General features: G+C 40.6%; 1 protein-coding gene across 2 annotated transcripts in view; it reads right to left on the bottom strand.

Moving 5' to 3' along the window:
* The window catches only part of olfml2a (olfactomedin-like 2A), a 66122-nt gene extending 47282 nt beyond the window's left edge, over positions 1-18840 (bottom strand). The window contains exon 1 of one of the 2 annotated variants that reach the window (XM_087998429.1): positions 18551-18840. Coding sequence is in view for 1 of the 2 variants with exons in the window: in XM_043720174.2 (XP_043576109.1) it covers positions 18551-18619 (69 nt within the window). In the remaining variant the exon portion in view is untranslated. The remainder of the gene's footprint in view (positions 1-18550) is intronic. The other variant, XM_043720174.2, reaches the window with a different exon arrangement.
* Between the last annotated feature and the right edge of the window lie 318 nt (positions 18841-19158).

The following is a 19158-nucleotide window of genomic DNA, read 5'->3' on the forward strand; positions in this document are numbered from 1 at the left end:
CGATGCAATGTTTCAACATTACATTGCCAGTAATGTGTCTGAGACAATTGTATATGCTGATCATAACCCCTTAATGATTTTGGAGAATTTTAAAGATAAAATACCATACTGTTTAGATGGAGTTTATTGTTACAGCCATTTAATTTGAAAATTATACACATTACAGGACGAGACAATATAATGGCTGATGCATTGTCACGATGTTGTCACAATGGGAAGACAAAGATGGATTGAATCGGACTGTTTAGAGTAAAATGTAATGTGTATTTATTATAATGTAGTAACAGCATAAAATTAAAGGTTTTTAAAAATAAAGCAATTTTTTTGTGTGTTGTGTGAGAGACAATGATGAGACTATGGCTTTAAGAGGTGTATTTTGTCTTTTTTTTAATAGAGATTTTAAGCCATAGGGATCAAAGTATTTGAAGTCCATAAAGTAAACAGCTTGTAAGGCCTTGGGATTTTTTCAAAGTTGGAACAATAGAAGCAACATAAATGGGTGGAGTCAGGATGTCACAGAACCAGGGCTTTAGTTTAGCTTTCAGTAGTTGCTGGGGGTTTGGTCTGGTCATACAACAGGTTTAGTGGTGAATTGTGCAAGACCTTTTGCTCTGAATTTTCACTCACTGATAAGTTAATTGAAATTCAGTGGTAAACTTACATCTTAATTATTTTTCATATGGTATTTGCTATCCTGATTTGCTCCCTTCAGCTCTTTTCCCTCTTGTACTGTATATCACTGTACTGTATTGTTAATAGGCAGAAATCCCAACAATGAGTCTAACCAAAATGAATACCAATACTGATAGGGCTGAACAGGATCAGATGTAAAATCATACAAACTTGTCCGGTCTTTGAAGCCATCTAACTGAACTGTAAATAGTGCTAGAATCGCATCTAGTTCTGTCAATGTAAAAAGCATGCATAACACCTGCAAGCAGCTTTTCAAGAGCCTCTTGTGGTCCCTTTAAAAACCACTGGTTATTCTGTTTTAGACTCAGCAATTCTGACAGAGTAGGATTCCAGTTTTTGGTCAAATTTGGTCTATTAGATGCTTTATGTGAATAACCCACACATCCAGATGTCTATTTGGTTGCTTTAATTTATCCAGGGAATATATCAGCACACAAGAATGCACAAAGAAATTTGTTCCTACGTGTGATTTTTATGCGAAAAACAGGCACAGATTAATTGTCTACATTTTTAAAGAAAATCTCTGGTTATGTTTCCTTTATCTTTTTAAATCACTGATAAAGTTGCAGAACTACCAGTTGAGCATGGCAATGACACAGGCTTTAAATTCTAAACTGCAAAATGTATTGCTTCTAGGTTTCACAGATATGAGCAGTGTACATGTAAAGTCTTCCTGTAGGAAATGTGGAAATACTACCCTCCATTCATCATCGCTGGGATCTGCAGTTCCTAATAGCACAGAGATGCAATACACTAGTATTCTAGCTCTAAGTATACGTTAATGAATAGCTGAAAATACTCAGTGCTACGGTTAACTTCTTTTGTGCCCAGGAGGTTATAAACAGTGATAATGTACGAATTGGACAAAAGAATTGAATGCAGTATCCCCAAATTTGCAGACGACACTGGGTGGCAGTGTGTATTGTGAAGAGGACACTAAGAGGCTGCAGAGTAACTTGGACAGACTGGCTGAGTGGGCAAAAACTTGGCAAATGCAATATAATGCAGATGAATGTGAGGTTATCAACTTTGGTCACAAAAACAGGAAGGCAGACTATTATCTGAATGGTGGCAGTTAAGGAAAGGTCAGGTGCAACGATACCTGGGTATTACGGTGGAGCAGTCACTGAAGGTTAGAATGCAGGTGCAGCAGGGCAGTGAGGAAAGCTAATGACATGCTCTCCTTCATAGTGAGAGGATTTAAGTATTGGAGTTTAGATGTCTTGCGGCAGTCATACAGGGCCTTGGTGAGGTCACGCCTTGAGTATTGTGTACAGTTTTGGTCTCCGAGTCTAAGGAAGGACAGTCTTGCTGTTGAGGGAGTGCAGTGAAGGTTCACCAGACTGATTCCCACATGGCAGGCCTGACATATGAGGAAAGACTGGTTGACTGGGCTTGTATTCATTGGAATTTAGAAGAATAGGGGGGATCTCATAGAAACATATGATGGGACTGGACAGGCTAGGTACGGAAAGAATGTTCCCAAATGTTGGGGAAGTCCAGAACAAGGGATCACAGTCTAAGAATAAGGGGTAAGCCATTCAGGACTGAGATGAGGAAGAATTCCTTCACTGAGAGAGTTGTGAACCTGTGGAATTCTCTCCCACAGGAAGCTGTTAGGGCCAGTTCATTAGATATATTTGAGGGAGATGGACGTGGCCCTTATGGCTAAAGAGTATGGAGAGAGGGCGGGAATGGGATACTGTGCTTTCATGATCAGCCATGATCATATTGAATAGCAATACAGGCTGGAAGGGCTGAATAGCCTACTTCTGCACCTATTTTCTATGTTTCTGTGTTTCTATGAATTAAGGCGCTTGAAGACAAGACAGTGGCATTCATCAAAAGAAAGCTCTTTCCCTCCATTTAACCTCTAGCTGGTCTATGATCAATGCCAAAGGGTCATACAAGTCTATGCCAGTTTCACAGGAGCTGTTATAACACCTTGATTTTTTGAGAACCTACCCAAGCCTCCATGATTCGATCTTTTAAGTAAGATTCAGGGATGGCTGGATTGAGACAAAGACTACATTTGGTTGCTGAAAGTTCTACACAATTCACAATGTCAGGACAGCCATAAAACCACAAGAAAACCTCTGAGCACATGATACAGCTCTTGAAGTGGCATAGCACGGTGGCTTAGTGGTTAGCGCCAGGGACCCATGTTCGATTCCAGCCTCAGGTGACTGTGTGGAGTTTGCGCATTCTTCCCGTGTCAATGTGTGTTTCTTCTGGTTGCTCCAGTTTCCTCCCACAATCTGAAGAAGTGCAAGTTAGGTGAATTGGCAATGTTAAATTGCCCATAATGTTCAGGGATGTGTAGGTTAGGGGCATTAGTCAGGGGTAAATATAGAGTAATGGATTTGGAGGGTTGTTGTGGACTTGTTGGACTGAAGGGCCTATTTTCACACTGTAGGAGTTCTTAAATAAAAGAAGCAAAGGCCTGTATATATTTGGGGGCTAAGTGTAATAATCCCCATTCAGTTTCCATACTATTGTACTGTTCTGCATAATCTTGCATTTTAAGTAGGCTAAAGGACAGCAACTACCATCATGTGACAAGAAAGTAGAATAAAAACCGACAGAACTTCGGATGCTGGAAATTAGAAACAAAAATAGAAATTGCTAGAAAAGCTCAGCAGGTCTGGTAGCATCTGTGGAGAGAAACCAGAGCTAACCTTCCAGGTCCAGTGACCCTTCCTCAGAAGATGCTACCAGACTTGCTGAGCTTTTCCAGAGTTTCTACTTTTGTAACAAGGAAGACTTGGGAAAGTCAAATTAGCTAAAAGAGTAAGGGGAGCATTGTCACATGGCTTGTAATTAGAGATGTCAGGGGTCAATCACAGCATTTCTGGTGACATGCTCACTTCCCTCCTTGCAATGTTACACAAAGCTTCTATATATTAATAATTCTTGTTGCACTCACCCCTTTGATTCCTGGACCTCACATTTGGTGCTTATTCTGTTGACCCAAAATTTATTCCATTCAGCAATCACAGATTGAAATGTGAGGACAATTTCCGCTTGATGAATGAGAATAGTGCACCAAATCAGAGATTGAAAAATGTAATGTAGCTGATATATTTGCTATTGTGAACTTGATAGGTGCAGTAAGTTGCTGGAATGAGTTTGTGGAAAAGAGAGGTTGATTCCATCATATTGGAAAGCTTCCTATAATTGATATAGTGTGCAGTATAACCTCGATTATCTAAATAAGACAGAGGAGGAGTCTTTTGTTTGGATAACTGATTGTTTGGATAACTGATCTGATCGTAAACGAGCAGTAATTTATGAGTGCTGGTTATCAAACATGCCTCAGTTATCCGGCAATGCACGCCACAATGCCTTTTAACTGAAAACTGGATGCTGAGTTGCCAAATTTTTTTATGGGACCTTGAGATTTTGTTCAGGTAATCTGAAATTCGGATAATTAATGTTTGGATAACCGAAGTTGTACTGTATTTATATCTCACTGCAATGGTACATTATTTTTAAATGTTGCTGATACGAACTATGTTCTATGTAATTTTATTTTCGAAACAAGGGCCCTATTCTCTCCCTAATTACCCTTTTATCCTTAAGGTATTTATAAAAACCCTTTGGATTCTCCTTAACCCCTATTTGCCAAAGCTATCGCATGTCCCCTTTTTGCCCTCCTGATTTCCCTCTTAAGTATACCCCTACTGCTATGATACTCTTCTAAGGATTCTCTCGATCTCTTCTGTCTATACCTGACATTTGCTTCCTTCTTCATCTTAACCAAATCCTCAATTTCTCGAGGGTGAGCGGGGAAAGATATAAAAGGGACCTAAGGGACAACTTTTTTATGCAGAGGGTGGTGCGTTAAGGAATGAGCTGCCAGAGGATGTGGTGGAGGATAGTACAATTACAGTCTTTAAAAAGGCATCTGGAATGGTCTCTGAACAGGAAGGGCCTAGAGGGATATGGGCCAAGTGCTGGCAAATGAGATTAGATTAGGTTGGGATATCTGGTCAGCATGGACGAGTTGAACTGAAGGGTCTGTTTCCGTGCTGTACTTCTCCATGACTCTATAACTCTATAAATGAATATTCTGAACGATGACAATATAGTTGGTTTTGCTAGTTTTTCATGCTGGCATACTCGCTTGGAATAATTAAACGGTGCAGGAAAATAATCTTCTGTTAAAAGGAAAAAACAGGTGAGATAACAATGGGATTCCATTTGTATTTAAAGATTAAAAAATGACATAGAATTAGGAAAAAGGAATATATTAAAACCAGGGACAGCAGAAAAATGCATAGTAAGAGATATTATGAAGAGCTTAGAAGAGATGTTCAAAACCACAATTAAGAAGGCAGTGAGAAGCCATGAAATTAAATTATCAAAGAGCATCAAGTGAAATAGCAAAACATTTTACAGTCACATCAATTAAAAAATAGTTCTGACGGAAATGTTTCATTAAAGGGCTAGACAGGATAACAGTATAGCTAATGACACAGAGAAGGCAGAAGTCTCAAATAATTAATTTTCTTTGCAATTTACCAGGAAGATAAAGCAAGTAGAAATGGTAGTGGATGATGAATAGAGCAATAGGTGTGCTAAGAATTTTGTGCATTGAATCAACTGAACAAACTCAAGAAGGATAAAGCCCCTGATCTTTATAGATTGAATCCACAAGTAGAATCTTTTGATACCACATTGCACATGAAACTATGTGGTCAAGAGCACTTACTTGTGTGATAGCTTCCCAAAACTGAATTAAAACTATGAAATTAAGTTGGTACTGGATTGCCAATCGATCAAGCATACATTTTTAATACATTTGCATATTGCAATTGCTCATTAAAAGGCAAACTTGCCAGAATAGACAATAGGTGCAGGAGTAGGCCATTCTGCCCTTCGAGCTTGCACCACCATTCAATATGATCATGGCTGATCATCCTTAATCAGTATCCTGTTCCTGCCTTATCTCCTTATCTCCTGCCTTATGAAGAGAGGGTTAAGGGTGATGGAGGAAAGATCAACTTCCGTAATAATGATACCATTTAGTTCCAGGGATCCAGATGGCCAATGCAGAAGGCATGGCAGCTGTTCTCGTTCCCAGAAGCTACTCAGATTGTGAGAATCATATGTAGAGAATAAATGTCTGTCTTGGTGCCCTTTAAATACAGTATCTGGACCTTCATTCCCATGAGGTAATGATTAGGGTGTTGAATTCATGTCTGCCGCAGATAGAAGATTTGTCTTGTTCCACAACCAAGAATAACTAATTGGCTTTTTGCCAGGAGCGTGGTCAGCCATTCCCCTTGACTACCTGACCACCAGTGCTGCATAGTACCAGTCCCCCTGCCAGCAACTTTGCCAATATCCAGAAGATTCCAGCCACATATTTTAAAAGAACTTAAGAACATGATAGCAGAGGCATTGCTATTTGTATTTATTAATATCATTAGAAAAATATGATACAGTGCTAGAGGACCAACAGATAGTTAATATAATTCCTATATTTAAGAAAGGACGCAGAACAGTCCAGAGTATTATAGACTAGTCAGTTCAACATTGATCATAGGAAAAAAAATGGAATCCCCTAAAGGACAGAATATAAGAACATCTAGAAACTGGCAAATAGAATACTGAATAATCAGGATCGATCTCAAAAGGAAAAATCTTGTGTGTTGAAGTTATTTATTTGTCTAAGGAGTTAAGAGAGAGATAATGGTAATTCAGTAGATGTAATCAATCTGAATTTACCAAAGGCCTTCAGTAACTTGCCCCATAATAAATTAATGAATAAAGTCAGTCAGTGTGATTGTGGTAAGAAAGGGTCTAGGCCTTTTTGGTCTGCTCGTGATCTGGATTAAAGACAAGAATTCTTTTGATGTTAATCCTGTTTCCTTACAGAGCTACAATGATAATTCTGCCAAGTCCTTTAAATTGGGATGAAGGTCATTTGGTCTGTTGTATCTGTGCTTGCTCTCTATAGCAGTAATTCACATTGTGCTATTTGGTTAGCTCCATTAACTGGTTCGCTGGTTTACAATGCAGAGTGATGCTAACAGTGTAGGTTCAGTTCCTACTCTGGCTGAGATTACCATGAAGGAGTCTCCTTCTCAACCTCACCCCCACCTTTGCTTGAGGAGTAGTGACTCTCAGCTTAAATCACCACCATTTGTTTCTTTCTAATGAAAGAACAGTGCAATGGTCTGGTAGGACAATGGGAAAAAGAGGACTGGAGATCAGAGTTGGAAAAACACAGCCGATCAGGCAGTATCCAAGGAGCAGGAGGAGGGTAGGGCTGGCTGCATTCCTAGCTGCCTTCCCCTCCAGCCCCACCCCCCCCTTCCATTTATCTCTCAGCCCTCCTGGCCCACAAGTCTCATTCCTGATGAAGGGCTTATGCCCGAAACATTGTTTCTCCTCCTCCTCGGATACTGCCTGACTGGCTTTTCCAGTACCACACTGTTCGAGTCTGGTAGGAATATGGCCACTTTATCTTCTCCCTATACTTCTGCAGTTTCTACCTTTTCAGAAATCAGTCATTTTCCTTTTTAATGTTTTAATTGAAAGTAACTCCACCAAACTCAGATCCTTGTGGCTCCGCAAAGTGTACTTTTCTTCATGTCACCATTGCTTATTCTGTCAATTATCTAAAATCTGAGCCCTCTGTTTCTTTATTCTTCCACCAATAGGATCTTTACCTCACTATCTATTCTATTCAGACCACTCATTATTTAGAACATCTCTGCCAAATCTCCTCTCAACCCACTCTTTTCCAATGAGGACAGTTCTAACTTCTTCAATCTAACTATGTAACTGAAGTTCATCACCCAGCATCTTTTCTGCACCCTCTCTAATGCCAGTAAATCCTTATTAAAGCCTGGGGAAAAGAATTGGACATAATGCTCCAGTTTTTTAAATTCACTTATATGACATGGGCATTGCTGGTTGGCCAGCATTTATTGGCTATCCCCTGTTTGCCCTTGAGAAGGTGGTGGTGAGCTGCCTACTTAAATCGATGCAGTCCACATTCTGCAAGTAGACCACAATGCCGTTAGAGAGAGAATTCCAGAATTTTGACTCAGTGACAATAAAAGAATGGCGACATATTTCCAAGTCAGGATGCTGAGTAGCTTGAGGATAACTTGTAGGTGGTATTCCTATGCATCTACTGCCATTGTCCTTCTCATTGAAAGTGGTCATGGGTTTGGAAGGTGCTCTCGAATGATCATTAGTGAATTTCTATAGTGCATTGCACATAGTAACAGTACTGCTGCTATTGAGCACCAGTGGTGGAGAAAGTGGATGCTTGTGGATGTGGTGTCAATCAAGTGGGCTGCTTTGTCCTGGATGGTGTCAAGCTTCTCCATTGTTGTGGTTCTGTTCACCGAGCTGGAAGTTTTCGTTGCAAACGTTTCGTCCCCTGGCTAGGCGACATCATCAGTGCTTGGGAACCTCCTGCGAAGCGCTTCTTTGATGTTTCCTCCGGTGTTTATAGTGGTCTGTCCCTGCCGCTACCGGTTGTCAGTTTCAGCTGTCCGCTGTAGTGGTTGGTATATTCGGTCCAGGTCGATGTGTTTGTTGATGGAGTTTGTGGATGAATGCCATGCCTCTAGGAATTCCCTGGCTGTTCTCTGTCTGGCTTGCCCTATGATAGTAGTGTTATCCCAGTCGAATTCATGTTGCTTGTTGTCTGCGTGTGTGGCTACTAAGGATAGCTGGTCGTGTCGTTTCGTGGCTAGTTGATGTTCATGTATGCGGATTGTTAGCTGTCTTCCTGTTTGTCCTATATAGTGTTTTGTGCAGTCCTTGCATGGTATTTTGTACACTACATTAGTTTTGCTCATGTTGGGTATCGGGTCATTAAACGTCAAAGGACTCCTATTGAAGATGGAGAAAGTGAGGACTGCAGATGCAGGAGATCAGAGTTGAAAAGTGTGGCGCTGGAAAAGCTCAGCAGGTCAGGCAGCATCCGAGGGGATCCTTTGGGGAATCCTTCCACATCCGGCAGAAATTTTCCTGCATATGCAAAATCTCTGTGTCTGTTGCTCTCGATGTGGTGCCCTCTAAACTGGGGAGACAGAACGCCAACTCGTGGAATGTTTCATGGAACATCTCTCAGACACATGCACTAAACTATCCCACTGCCCCGTGGCCAATCACTTCAACTCCTCCTCCAACTCCGCCAAGGACATGCAAGTCCTGGGCCTCCTCCACCGCCAAATCCAACCCACCTGACATCTGGAGGAAGGACGCCTCATCTTCCACCTTGGGACCGTCCAACCACATGGCATCAATTTGATTACAAGTTTCCTTATCTCCCCCTTCCTCCACCTCATTTTGATCCATCCCTCCAACTTGGCACTGCCCTCTTGAACTGTTCAACCCGTCCATCTTCCTTTCCACCTATCCGTTCCACTTCCCCACCCCCCCGACCTATCATCATCACTCCTCACCCCTGTCTCTACCCATCACCTTCCCTGCTACCTTCTCCACAGTCCCACCTTTCTATTTATCTCTCAGCTCCCTTTCCCTCATCATGTGCGCACAACACACACACACACACACACACACATTCCTGATGAACAGCTTATGCCTGAAACATCGATTCTCCTGTTCCTCGGATGCTGCCTGACCTGTTGTGCTTTTCCAGCATCACAATTTCCGACTCTTATTGGAGATGGTCATTGTCTAGCATTTGTGTGTGCAAATGGTGGTTGCTACTAATCCCAAGCCTGGATATTGCCCAGGTTTTGTTACATTTGAACACAGACTGCTTCAGTATCTGATGAATCACAAAGGTGCAGAACATTGTGCATTTACTGGTGAATATCCACACTCTGACCTTATGAGGGAGGAAAGGTCATTGATGAAACAGCTAAAGATGATTGGGTCTAGCACACTAGTTTGAGGAATGTCTGAAGAGGTGTTCTGGAGCTGAGATGACTGACCTTCAATAACCAGAACCATTTTCCTATGTGGCAAGCATGACTACAGCCAGCAGAGAGTTTGCCCCCTGCAACCCATTGATTCCAGTTTTGCCTGGGCTCCTTAATGCCACACTCAATTAAAAGCAGCCTTAATGTCAAGGTCTGTCACTCTCACCTCATCTCTGGAATTCAGCTCTCATGTTCATGTTTGAACCAAGAATATAATGAAGTCAAGAGCTGAGTCACTCTGGCAGAACCCAAACTGTGCGTCACTGAGCAGGTTATTGCTGCGCAGGTGCTGCTTGACAGCACTGTTGATGATCCCTTCCATCACTTTACTGATGATGGAGAGTAGATTGATGGGGCTGTAACTGAATGGGTTGGATTTGTCCTGCTTTTTATGTACAAGACATCCCTGGGTATTTTCAATATTGTTGGCTAGATGCCAGTGTTGTAACTGTACTGGAACAGCTTGGCAAGGGGAGTGCCTAAATTCTGCAGCACAAGTCCGCAATGCTTTTGCTGGAATGTTGTCAGGGCCCATGGCCTTTGCAGTATCTGGTGACTCCAACTATTTCTTGATATCAGATGGAGTGAATCAAATTGGCTGAAGACTGGTATCTCTGATGCTGGGGACCACTGGAGGAGGCTGAGTTGGATCATCTACTTGGCACTTCTGATTGAAGATTTCTATGAATGGTTCAGCCTTATTTTTTGCAGTAATGTGTTGGGTTCTTCCATCATTGAGGATGGGGATATTTGTGCAGCGTCCTCCAGCAGTGAGTTGTTTAATTGTCCACCACCATTCACGACTGGATGTGGCAGGACTGCAGAGTTTAGATCTGATCCAGTGGCTCCAGGCTCAATTAGCTCTGTCTATCACTTTGCTGTTTATGCTATTTGGCATGTAAATAGTTCTGTTTGGTAGCTTCACTAGGTTGACACTTCATTTTTAGATATGCCCAGGGCTGCTCCTGGCATGCCTTCCTGCACACTTCATTGAACCAGCGTTGATCCCCTAGTATTGATGACAATGGTTGAGTAGCAGATATAATGGGGCTGCAGATTGGGCAGGAGTACTATTGTTCTGTTGTTGATAGCCTAGAGAACATCATGGAAGTCTAGTTTTGAATTGCTAGATCTGTTCGAACTCAATCCTATTTAATATGTAGATCAGGCCAATCAACCAGTATAGTGTATTCTCAATGTGATGGCAGGACTTCAACTGCACAAAGAGTGTGTGGTGGTCACTCTTACCAATACTGTCATGGATAGATGTTTCTGCAGCTGGCTGATTGGTCTAAGTGAGGTCAAGTGTGTTTTTCCCTCTTGTTGCTTCCCTCACAACCTGCTGCAGACCCAGTCAACAGCTATGTCCTCTGAGACTAAACCAGCTAGGAGAGCACCCAACCTCTAGAGCACAAGTCTTCAGTACCAATGCCAGTATGTTGTCACGGTCCATGGCCTTTGCACTATCTTGGTGGTAGACATTGAAATCTCCCACCTAGAGTACATTTTATGCCCTTGTCACCCTCAGTGCTTCCTCCAAATGTTGTTCAACATGGAAACGTACTGATTCATCAGCTGAGGGCGTACAGTACATGATAATCAGCAGGAATTGAGATCAAATCAGTGTTATTTTCCACACAGGTTTAATATGAACTTCCTTGCTTTTGTATTACATGACCCTGTTGAGAAAATCCAGAATGCTGTGTATTAAGTAATCACTGACCAGAAATTCAACTGGACTTACCACATAAACACAGTGGCTACAAGATCAGGTCAGATTTTAAGAATACTGAGATGAGTCACTTCTCCTGACTCCCCACAGCCTGTCCACTACCTACAAGGCACAAGTCAGGAGTGTGATGAAATGCTCCCCACCTGCCTGGATGAATGTAGCCCCAACAACACTCAAGAAGCTTGACACCATCCAGGACAAAGTAGCCTGCTTGTTTGGCACTACATCCACAAGCATCCACTCCCTCCACTGCCGGTGCTCAGTAGCAACAGTGTGTATTCTCTGCAGGAAGCACTGCAGAAATTCACCAAAAATCCTCAGACAGCATCTTCCAAACCCATGACCAGTTCTATCTAGAAGGACACTTACAGCAGATATATGGAAACACCATCACCTTCAAGTTCCCCTCCAAGCCACTCACTATCCTGACTTGGAAATACATCACCATTCCTTCACTATCGCTTGGTCCAAATTCTGGAGTTCCTTCCCTAATGGCATTGTGGATCAACCCACAGTAGGTGGACTGCATTGTTTCAAGAAGGCAGCTCATCATAACCTTCTTGAGGGCAACTAGGGATGGGCAGTAAATGCTGGCCATCCAATGACCCCATATCCCACAAAATTAATAAATAAATTAAACATTTAAATTAAAAAAGATTTACACACACATACACTTAGGTCCCTCAGTTCCTGTATCCCCAGTGGAATTGTTCCCTGTATTTTATACTGTTTTTCCATGCTCTTCACACCAAACTAAATCGCTTCACTCCTCTCTGCACTATCTTGTCGTCCTGTCTATCCATTTTACTTATTTGTCTGTGTCCCTTTGAAGTTATTGAGTGCTAAAGCTTTATTTAAAGAGTCTTGATGGCAATATTCTGGATGACATTTCCCAAGATCCTGCAGCACCAAAAAGATTCTGTATAAAATCAACAAATTTTCAGAAACTAGTTGTGGGCCATCAGTAATTTTACAATTACATTGCTAAATAAAATAATCATATCCAGTAGTCAGGATTTTTAATCCACTGCATGGAATACCATTCTTGTGATACAGGATTTCATACTGCATTTTTGCTGTGTAATGATATAAATACAGAAATACAGCAATGACATTAACCCCATTATAATACTGATGATAAGTCACACTTAAAACATATGATTTCACCAATCTGCTGTGCTTTTCCAGCAATATTTGTATCTAGATTTCTATATATTGCCAGGAGGATATTGTTAAAAGTGCAAGTCAAGTGAGATACTGTGAACGTCAAGCAATGCATGGCAGCACTGTTATTTTATTTTTATCAGTCCCCAACATTTTTGTACACAGAAAGTCAAATAAAATCCTCCTGTGGTGCTGATGGTTTTGAAATGTAATCATTTGGTTTTGCTACTGAATAATTATCTATTTGTACTGCTGCCAATCTCTAGAACATATTTATTTAGAAAGCCTTACCAGATGATAACAATCTGAAGCAGGTTAACTATTCCAGCCAACAGTTAAACTTTCTAAGGAACATGCTGGGTTTTTATGAATGTTGCCTTAATGTGTTATGTAATATCTTGTGAAAGTTGTGAAATACTAAAAGTGCAAATAATTCAAGACTTTGAAGATTAACTTGCTTTGTTGATGTTATACTTGTGACAGAAGAACAAAGATTGTTTTTATCTTGCATTTAGAATTAATCCATCAACCTCCAATACTTCAAACAATGTTGCTGATTTAAAAGTGACATTATTAAAACACAATCTATCTTTCACATCTGTACTGATCTTCACATTTTGTACAGCTGAAATAATATCAGACCCGGTTATTTTTTTAATCATCTTTCCTCTTTATGATTTTTATAGCTAAATGGGTGAGCAGGTAACCTGCTCCAAATGAGCGTCAATCCAGCTGTGTAACTAATGTGATGAAGCTGCTCCTTTAACAAGGTTACATCGTCCTTGGGTTTTTTTTCAGAGAGGTCATAAACAAAACATGCTCTGAAAAGTCTGGAGGTGAGGGGTTTTAGGGCCAATTTGATAATAGCTAACAGGTACTGTCTCAGATAGAAGGCTTTCAAGTATTAAAAAAACACTTGCCCGATGAAAGAGGAGTGGCCAGATCTCCCAGCTCGGCTTTTCTCTAGTTTGATTGCGTTTCTAGTGGTAGTGTGAAAAATACTGCTTGACCCAAAGAAGCAGGTCCAGGCTGGTACACTCTCTCTGACTTCTATCCAGTAAGACCCTGTGTTTGATTTTACCTTTTGGGCCAACGGGTGTTTATGGGGATTGTTGCAAGTATTTGGAGCAGCATCATTAAGTTGGGATGATCTGTTGGGTTTTCAGAGATATTAAGTTATTTGGTATTCTGTTTTCTGTGTTTCACTCAGTAATCTTGTAAATAAATTTTGTTCTGTTTAAAACTAAGTGGTTTGACTAGCTGATTCACTCCTAGAATATCCGCTGTGTACCTGCTGAAAACAATGGCAAAGTTAAGGTCCGGGCTACTTCCTTGAAATGTTCTGAGGGAATCTGGCTTGGTCCATAATACTAGTCACTGGGAGATCAGCAAGAGCAACCTAAGTAATTCACTCTCAAGTATTCCTGACGGTCAATATCTGGCATCTGCTTTGCATTTCATCCTTCAGGAACTCACTGTGCAAGGAATCAAAGGCAGTAGTGCTTTCTTAGTGCTCCATTTACTTGAAGAATAGACCATTGAGATATTTGTTCCATCATTGAAGTAGATGATGGCTGCTCTGTATCTTAACTCTATATAATTTTCTCAGCTCCATAATTCTTGTCTAATAAAAATCAATCAGTTTCAGTTTTGAACATGATGAAAATTAACTTTTATAAATTATCAGTTGGGCCTCCTCTGGAGAATTGTGTCCAGTTCTGGACACTGCACTTTAGTAAGGATATGAAGTCTTCATGGAGTAGGCAGAAATGTTTACAAGATTTGTTCCAGGAATGAGAGGTTTCAGTTACAAGGATAAACTAGAGAATCTGAAGTTCATCTCCTCAGAGAAGAAAATAAAAGAGGAGATTTAATGTGTTCAAAGTCAGAAGTGATCTAGACCGAATAGATGGGAGAAATTATTCTCATTGGCAGAGAGTCAAGAACTAGTGGGCATTGATTTAAGAGCATTAGCTAAAGAAGCAACAGGATATGAGGCATGTTTTTTTAATAGCAAGTGGTTAAGATCTGGAGTGCACTGTCTGGAGTGTGATGGAGGTAGATTTAACTGCAGCTTTCAGAGTAATTGGATAAGCAGCTGAAGAGAAAAATAAATTATTGGGCTACAAGGAAAGGATAAGTATCTAATTCCTTGTATTTGTTTTTCTGATACTGCACAGACATCCAAGGTCTGTGCACGTCTGTAACCGTAAGTCAACACATCAGCATGCTGATCGGTATATACAGAACATTGGTGCAGATATGGGACTTGCCCTTGAGTTGCTCTTTCAGAGGAAAAACATGGCAATGAGGAAGTGAACAGCCTCCTTCTGTGCAGTATCCATTCTGTAATGATAAATTTCTGATTGATATGGCTTCAGCAGCTTTTTGGCGCACAGTTTCAGATTTCTATTGCCTTTGCATGAAAAGTGCTCCCTGAAGTCACCTCCGGATAATCTGTCTCAAATTTTAATATTATGCATCGTTCTTCCAGACTTGCTCACCAGAGGAGATGGCCTGACTCAATCTACCCTTTCAAATCCTTTAATCACTTTTAAATGTAGCAAATAGATTGTCCTCATTCTACTAACCCTGGGGAATAAATCTAAGCATTATATATTATTGTAAGATGAATGCTTTGCATCACCAGATTGTTTTAAATGATTCCAAATCAATACATTTTCTATTTATACTTTCCAACTACCTGGCATTCAACATTTGAAGAACTGAGCAAGGCTAAGATCAATTGATTTTTTTTAATTCTAAGAGAATCAATGGATATAGGAATTAGGCAACAAAGCAGACTTGATTGGAAATCAATTACTATCTTGAGGGGTAGGGAGGGTTATTCTTTACAGTCTAATTTGTATCCTCATATTTTAATTAGGTATCACTGTATCAACATGGAAAATATATGACATCTCTAACATTTATATGAAACTTTGGAAACCATCATATTTATTCAATTATTGCAGTATTTAGAGTATTTACAAAAAACAATTTCTACCTCTTTTAGATTAAAACCCATGCAGAAATCAGATTTATAAAACATTTATTATCCAAAGTAATGTAACAAAGTAATTAAATGTTATATTATGAATCATTGTGAGGATAGCATTTTGTTTCATCCCTTTTCATTTTTATCTCTTGTTCACTACACTGTTATCAGCTATCTTGTAACTCTAAAGACTATCATTGACCTTGGTTTAAGAAAATGAGAAAGAACTATATTGATGAAAACCCCGAATAAAGTATTTTCTTCACTTGGGAAAAACAGTTTTATCTGTAAAGTTTTATCTTCATATCCAAGAAAGATATATTTCCTTAAAGGCAGCACAACAAAGATTCACTAGATGGATTCCTGGCATGAATGGGGAGGGAAATATATCCTTGGTGTTGGGGTCTGTTTGGAGGTGGCGGAAATGACGAAGGATGATCCGATGTATCTGAAGGTTAGTGGGGTGGTAGGTGAGGACTAGTGGGGTTCTGTCCTGGTGGCGGTTGGAGGGGTGGGGTTCAAGGGCGGAGGAGCGGGATGTGGAGGAGATGCGGTGGAGAGCATCGTCGACCACGTCTGAGGGGAAATTGCGGTCTTTGAAGAAGGAGGCCATCTGGGTTGTTCGGTATTGGAATTTGTCCTCCTGGAAGCAGATACAGTGAAGGCGAAGGAATTGGGAATTTCCCTCCCCACCCCTATCAGCATTCCAGAAAGACCACTCCCTCCGCGACTCCCTTGTCAGATCCACACCCCCACCAACCCAACCTCCACTCCCGGCACCTTCCCCTGCAACAACAAAAATTGCAAAACTTGTGCCCACACCTCCCCCCTCACTTCCCTCCAACGCCCCAAGGCATCCTTCAATATCCATCAGAAATTCACCTGCACCTCCACACACATCATTTACTGCATCCGCTGCACCCGATGTGGCCTCCTATACATTGGGGAGACAGGCCGCCTACTTGCGGAACATTTCAGAGAACACCTCTGGGACACCCGCACCAACCAATTCAACCACCCCGTGGCTGAACACTTTAACTCCCCCTCCCACTCCGCCAAGGACATGCAGGTCCTTGGCCTCCTCCATCGCCAGACCATGGCAACATGACGCCTGGAGGAAGAGCGACTCATCTTCTGCCTAGGAACCCTCCAACCACAAGGGATGAACTCAGATTTCTCCAGCTTCCTCATTTCTCTTCCCCCCACCTTTTCTCAGTCCCATCCCTCAGACTCAGCACCGCCTTCTTGACCTGCAATCTTCTTCCCGACCTCTCCGCCCCCACCCCCTCTCCGGCCTATCACCCTCACCTTAACCTCCTTTCACCTATCGCATTCCCAATGCCCCTCCCCCAAGTCCCTCCTCCCTACCTTTTATCTTAGCCTGCTTGGCACACCCTCCTCATTCCTGAAGAAGGGCTCATGCCCAAAACGTCGATTCTCCTTCTCCTTTGTTGCTGCCTGACCTGCTGCGCTTTTCCAGCAACACATTTTTAAGCTCTGATCCCCAGCATCTGCAGTCCTCACTTTCTCCTAGTACATTTTTACTGAGAGCCTTGTGAACCTTTAGAATGCTTTAACCTGGAAGGCTGTGAATTTTATTTTCTGCTATTGAGTATTTTCAAGGCTAAGATCAATTGATTTTTTTAATTCTAAGAGAATCAATGGATATAGGAATTAGGCAACAAAGCAGACTTGGTTGGAAATCAATTACTATCTTGAGGGGTGGGGAGGGTTATTCTTTACAGTCTAATTTGTATCCTCATATTTTAATTGGGTATCACTGTATCAACATGGAAAATATATGACATCTCTAACATTTATATGAAACTTTGGAAACCATCATATTTATTCAATTATTGCAGTATTTAGAGTTTATGATCAAAAGACTCTGGAAATATGATATATTACATGATATATATTTTGAGTGTGTGGAAATACATAGGTATGACTGAATACTCCAAATCATTGCTGAAGGATCTTATAAAAAAAACAATAATTTGAACTGTCCCGACTTACAATCTTCCATTAGATTTATTTGAATAAGATCTTGTCTAAGTTAAAAAAGTGAATACTGAAAATCTGAAAATAATAGAAATGCTGAAAAGAAAAAGAACTAATCAGTATTTGAAAAAAAAACTTTGCACTCAAAGTAACATGCGTTTTCAGGTGTTGATGGCGCATTAATCTACGCTGTTAAAAATTACAAATAGTGATAAATAGCAATAGTGATAAATAGCAGTTGCCCCTTCTCAAATACAACAGTGTTTTTTGGAACAGTAAGTTCCACTTTTAAGTTTCAAGAAATTATATTATATGCCCATGTTTTGTTCGCATTGAAGAAAAGTGTAGCTACTTCGATTATCAAAGCAAATCCACTTGGAGCACTTAGCATATTAATTGGAAACAAAAATTCTGAAAAATCCATGCGTTGTGAAACAACATTGCACGATTAACCTGAACCGTCCACTGTGACTTCACCGATCTGATTCCAACCCAGATGTTCAGAGGGAACTCTCAGAACTTCGTATACTAACTTAAATGTTGAGTTCTGTATTTGACCAAGTTCTAATAAACAATAGGAAAAGGCCACTACCTAAAAGTCTTCGACGACAGTGATCGGAAGGGCTCGAAGCTGTGAAAAAAAATCCGCGAGTGATATGTTTGGCATGCAATGAACACTGTGAATACTGACTGCAACTTTAAATATGACAAATAACATGCAGAATTGATAGAAACATAGCTGCTTTGCGCTGTATATAATGCCAACGTTGGACATTCAGGTAATTTACTTTTGTAAATTAGTAGTTTTATAAACTACTTGCATGAACCATATGTTAGGGAATGTTTGCAGTGTGAGCCTGATAATCAAATGGCCCAGTCTTATCCTGGATCCTTGTGACACTGCAGAAACACTTCAAAAAGACCTGTTCCAAAATAGAAGTTTGGTCAACAATGGAATTATTTTGAAGTAAAGAGAACTTACTATAGAAATGTAATTTAAAAGCATTTAAATGATCAACAATTATTCAAAACATAAAAACTTACCTTACTGGTTGCATTAACTGCTCGTGTTAGGATAAAAAGAGAAAGAATATATTTGGGAAGTCTCCACATTTTAAATGCCTCTTATGTTTTCGTTATTTGGAGAGAGCAATCTGAGCAGAAATACTGTACCATCAGCAAGAATTCGGTGACAGTGCTTTTAAAGTCACTAAAATCTTTGAAGAAGAAAGATCTTTGGTTTCCTACACAGGGATTGCTCTTCTCAGGATCTCCAAAGTCTCGCCTTCAACCCTTCCCTGAAACTGGGTAACTGCGGCTGTGCAATGCAGCTTTCGGCTAACTCGTAGTCAGGATTTTTTTTAAATTTCCAGTGTGTTTTGAATGCGAGGGAGGGACAATAATGACTACCAACTGCAGATCGTACCAACCCAATGTCCACGCAGAATGAACACTGAAGTTGTTGAAGTCTCCAAAACAAACATTTACTGGCAAATAAATGTCACATAAAAAGTTTCATTTGAATATAAAATTAACATACTATTATTGTATCCGCTCACTTCACATTGTGTTCAGTTGAGCCAAAGGAATTTAAAACGAAAGGTAATACGTGCATGTGTCCATTCCTAATTTACCAACAGCGTTTAAACGAA

The sequence above is a fragment of the Chiloscyllium plagiosum genome, unplaced genomic scaffold (genome assembly GCF_037043375.1).
Source record: "Chiloscyllium plagiosum isolate Xiang-an unplaced genomic scaffold, Cpla_swu_hap1 HiC_scaffold_21, whole genome shotgun sequence".
Taxonomy (NCBI): Eukaryota; Metazoa; Chordata; class Chondrichthyes; order Orectolobiformes; family Hemiscylliidae; genus Chiloscyllium; species Chiloscyllium plagiosum.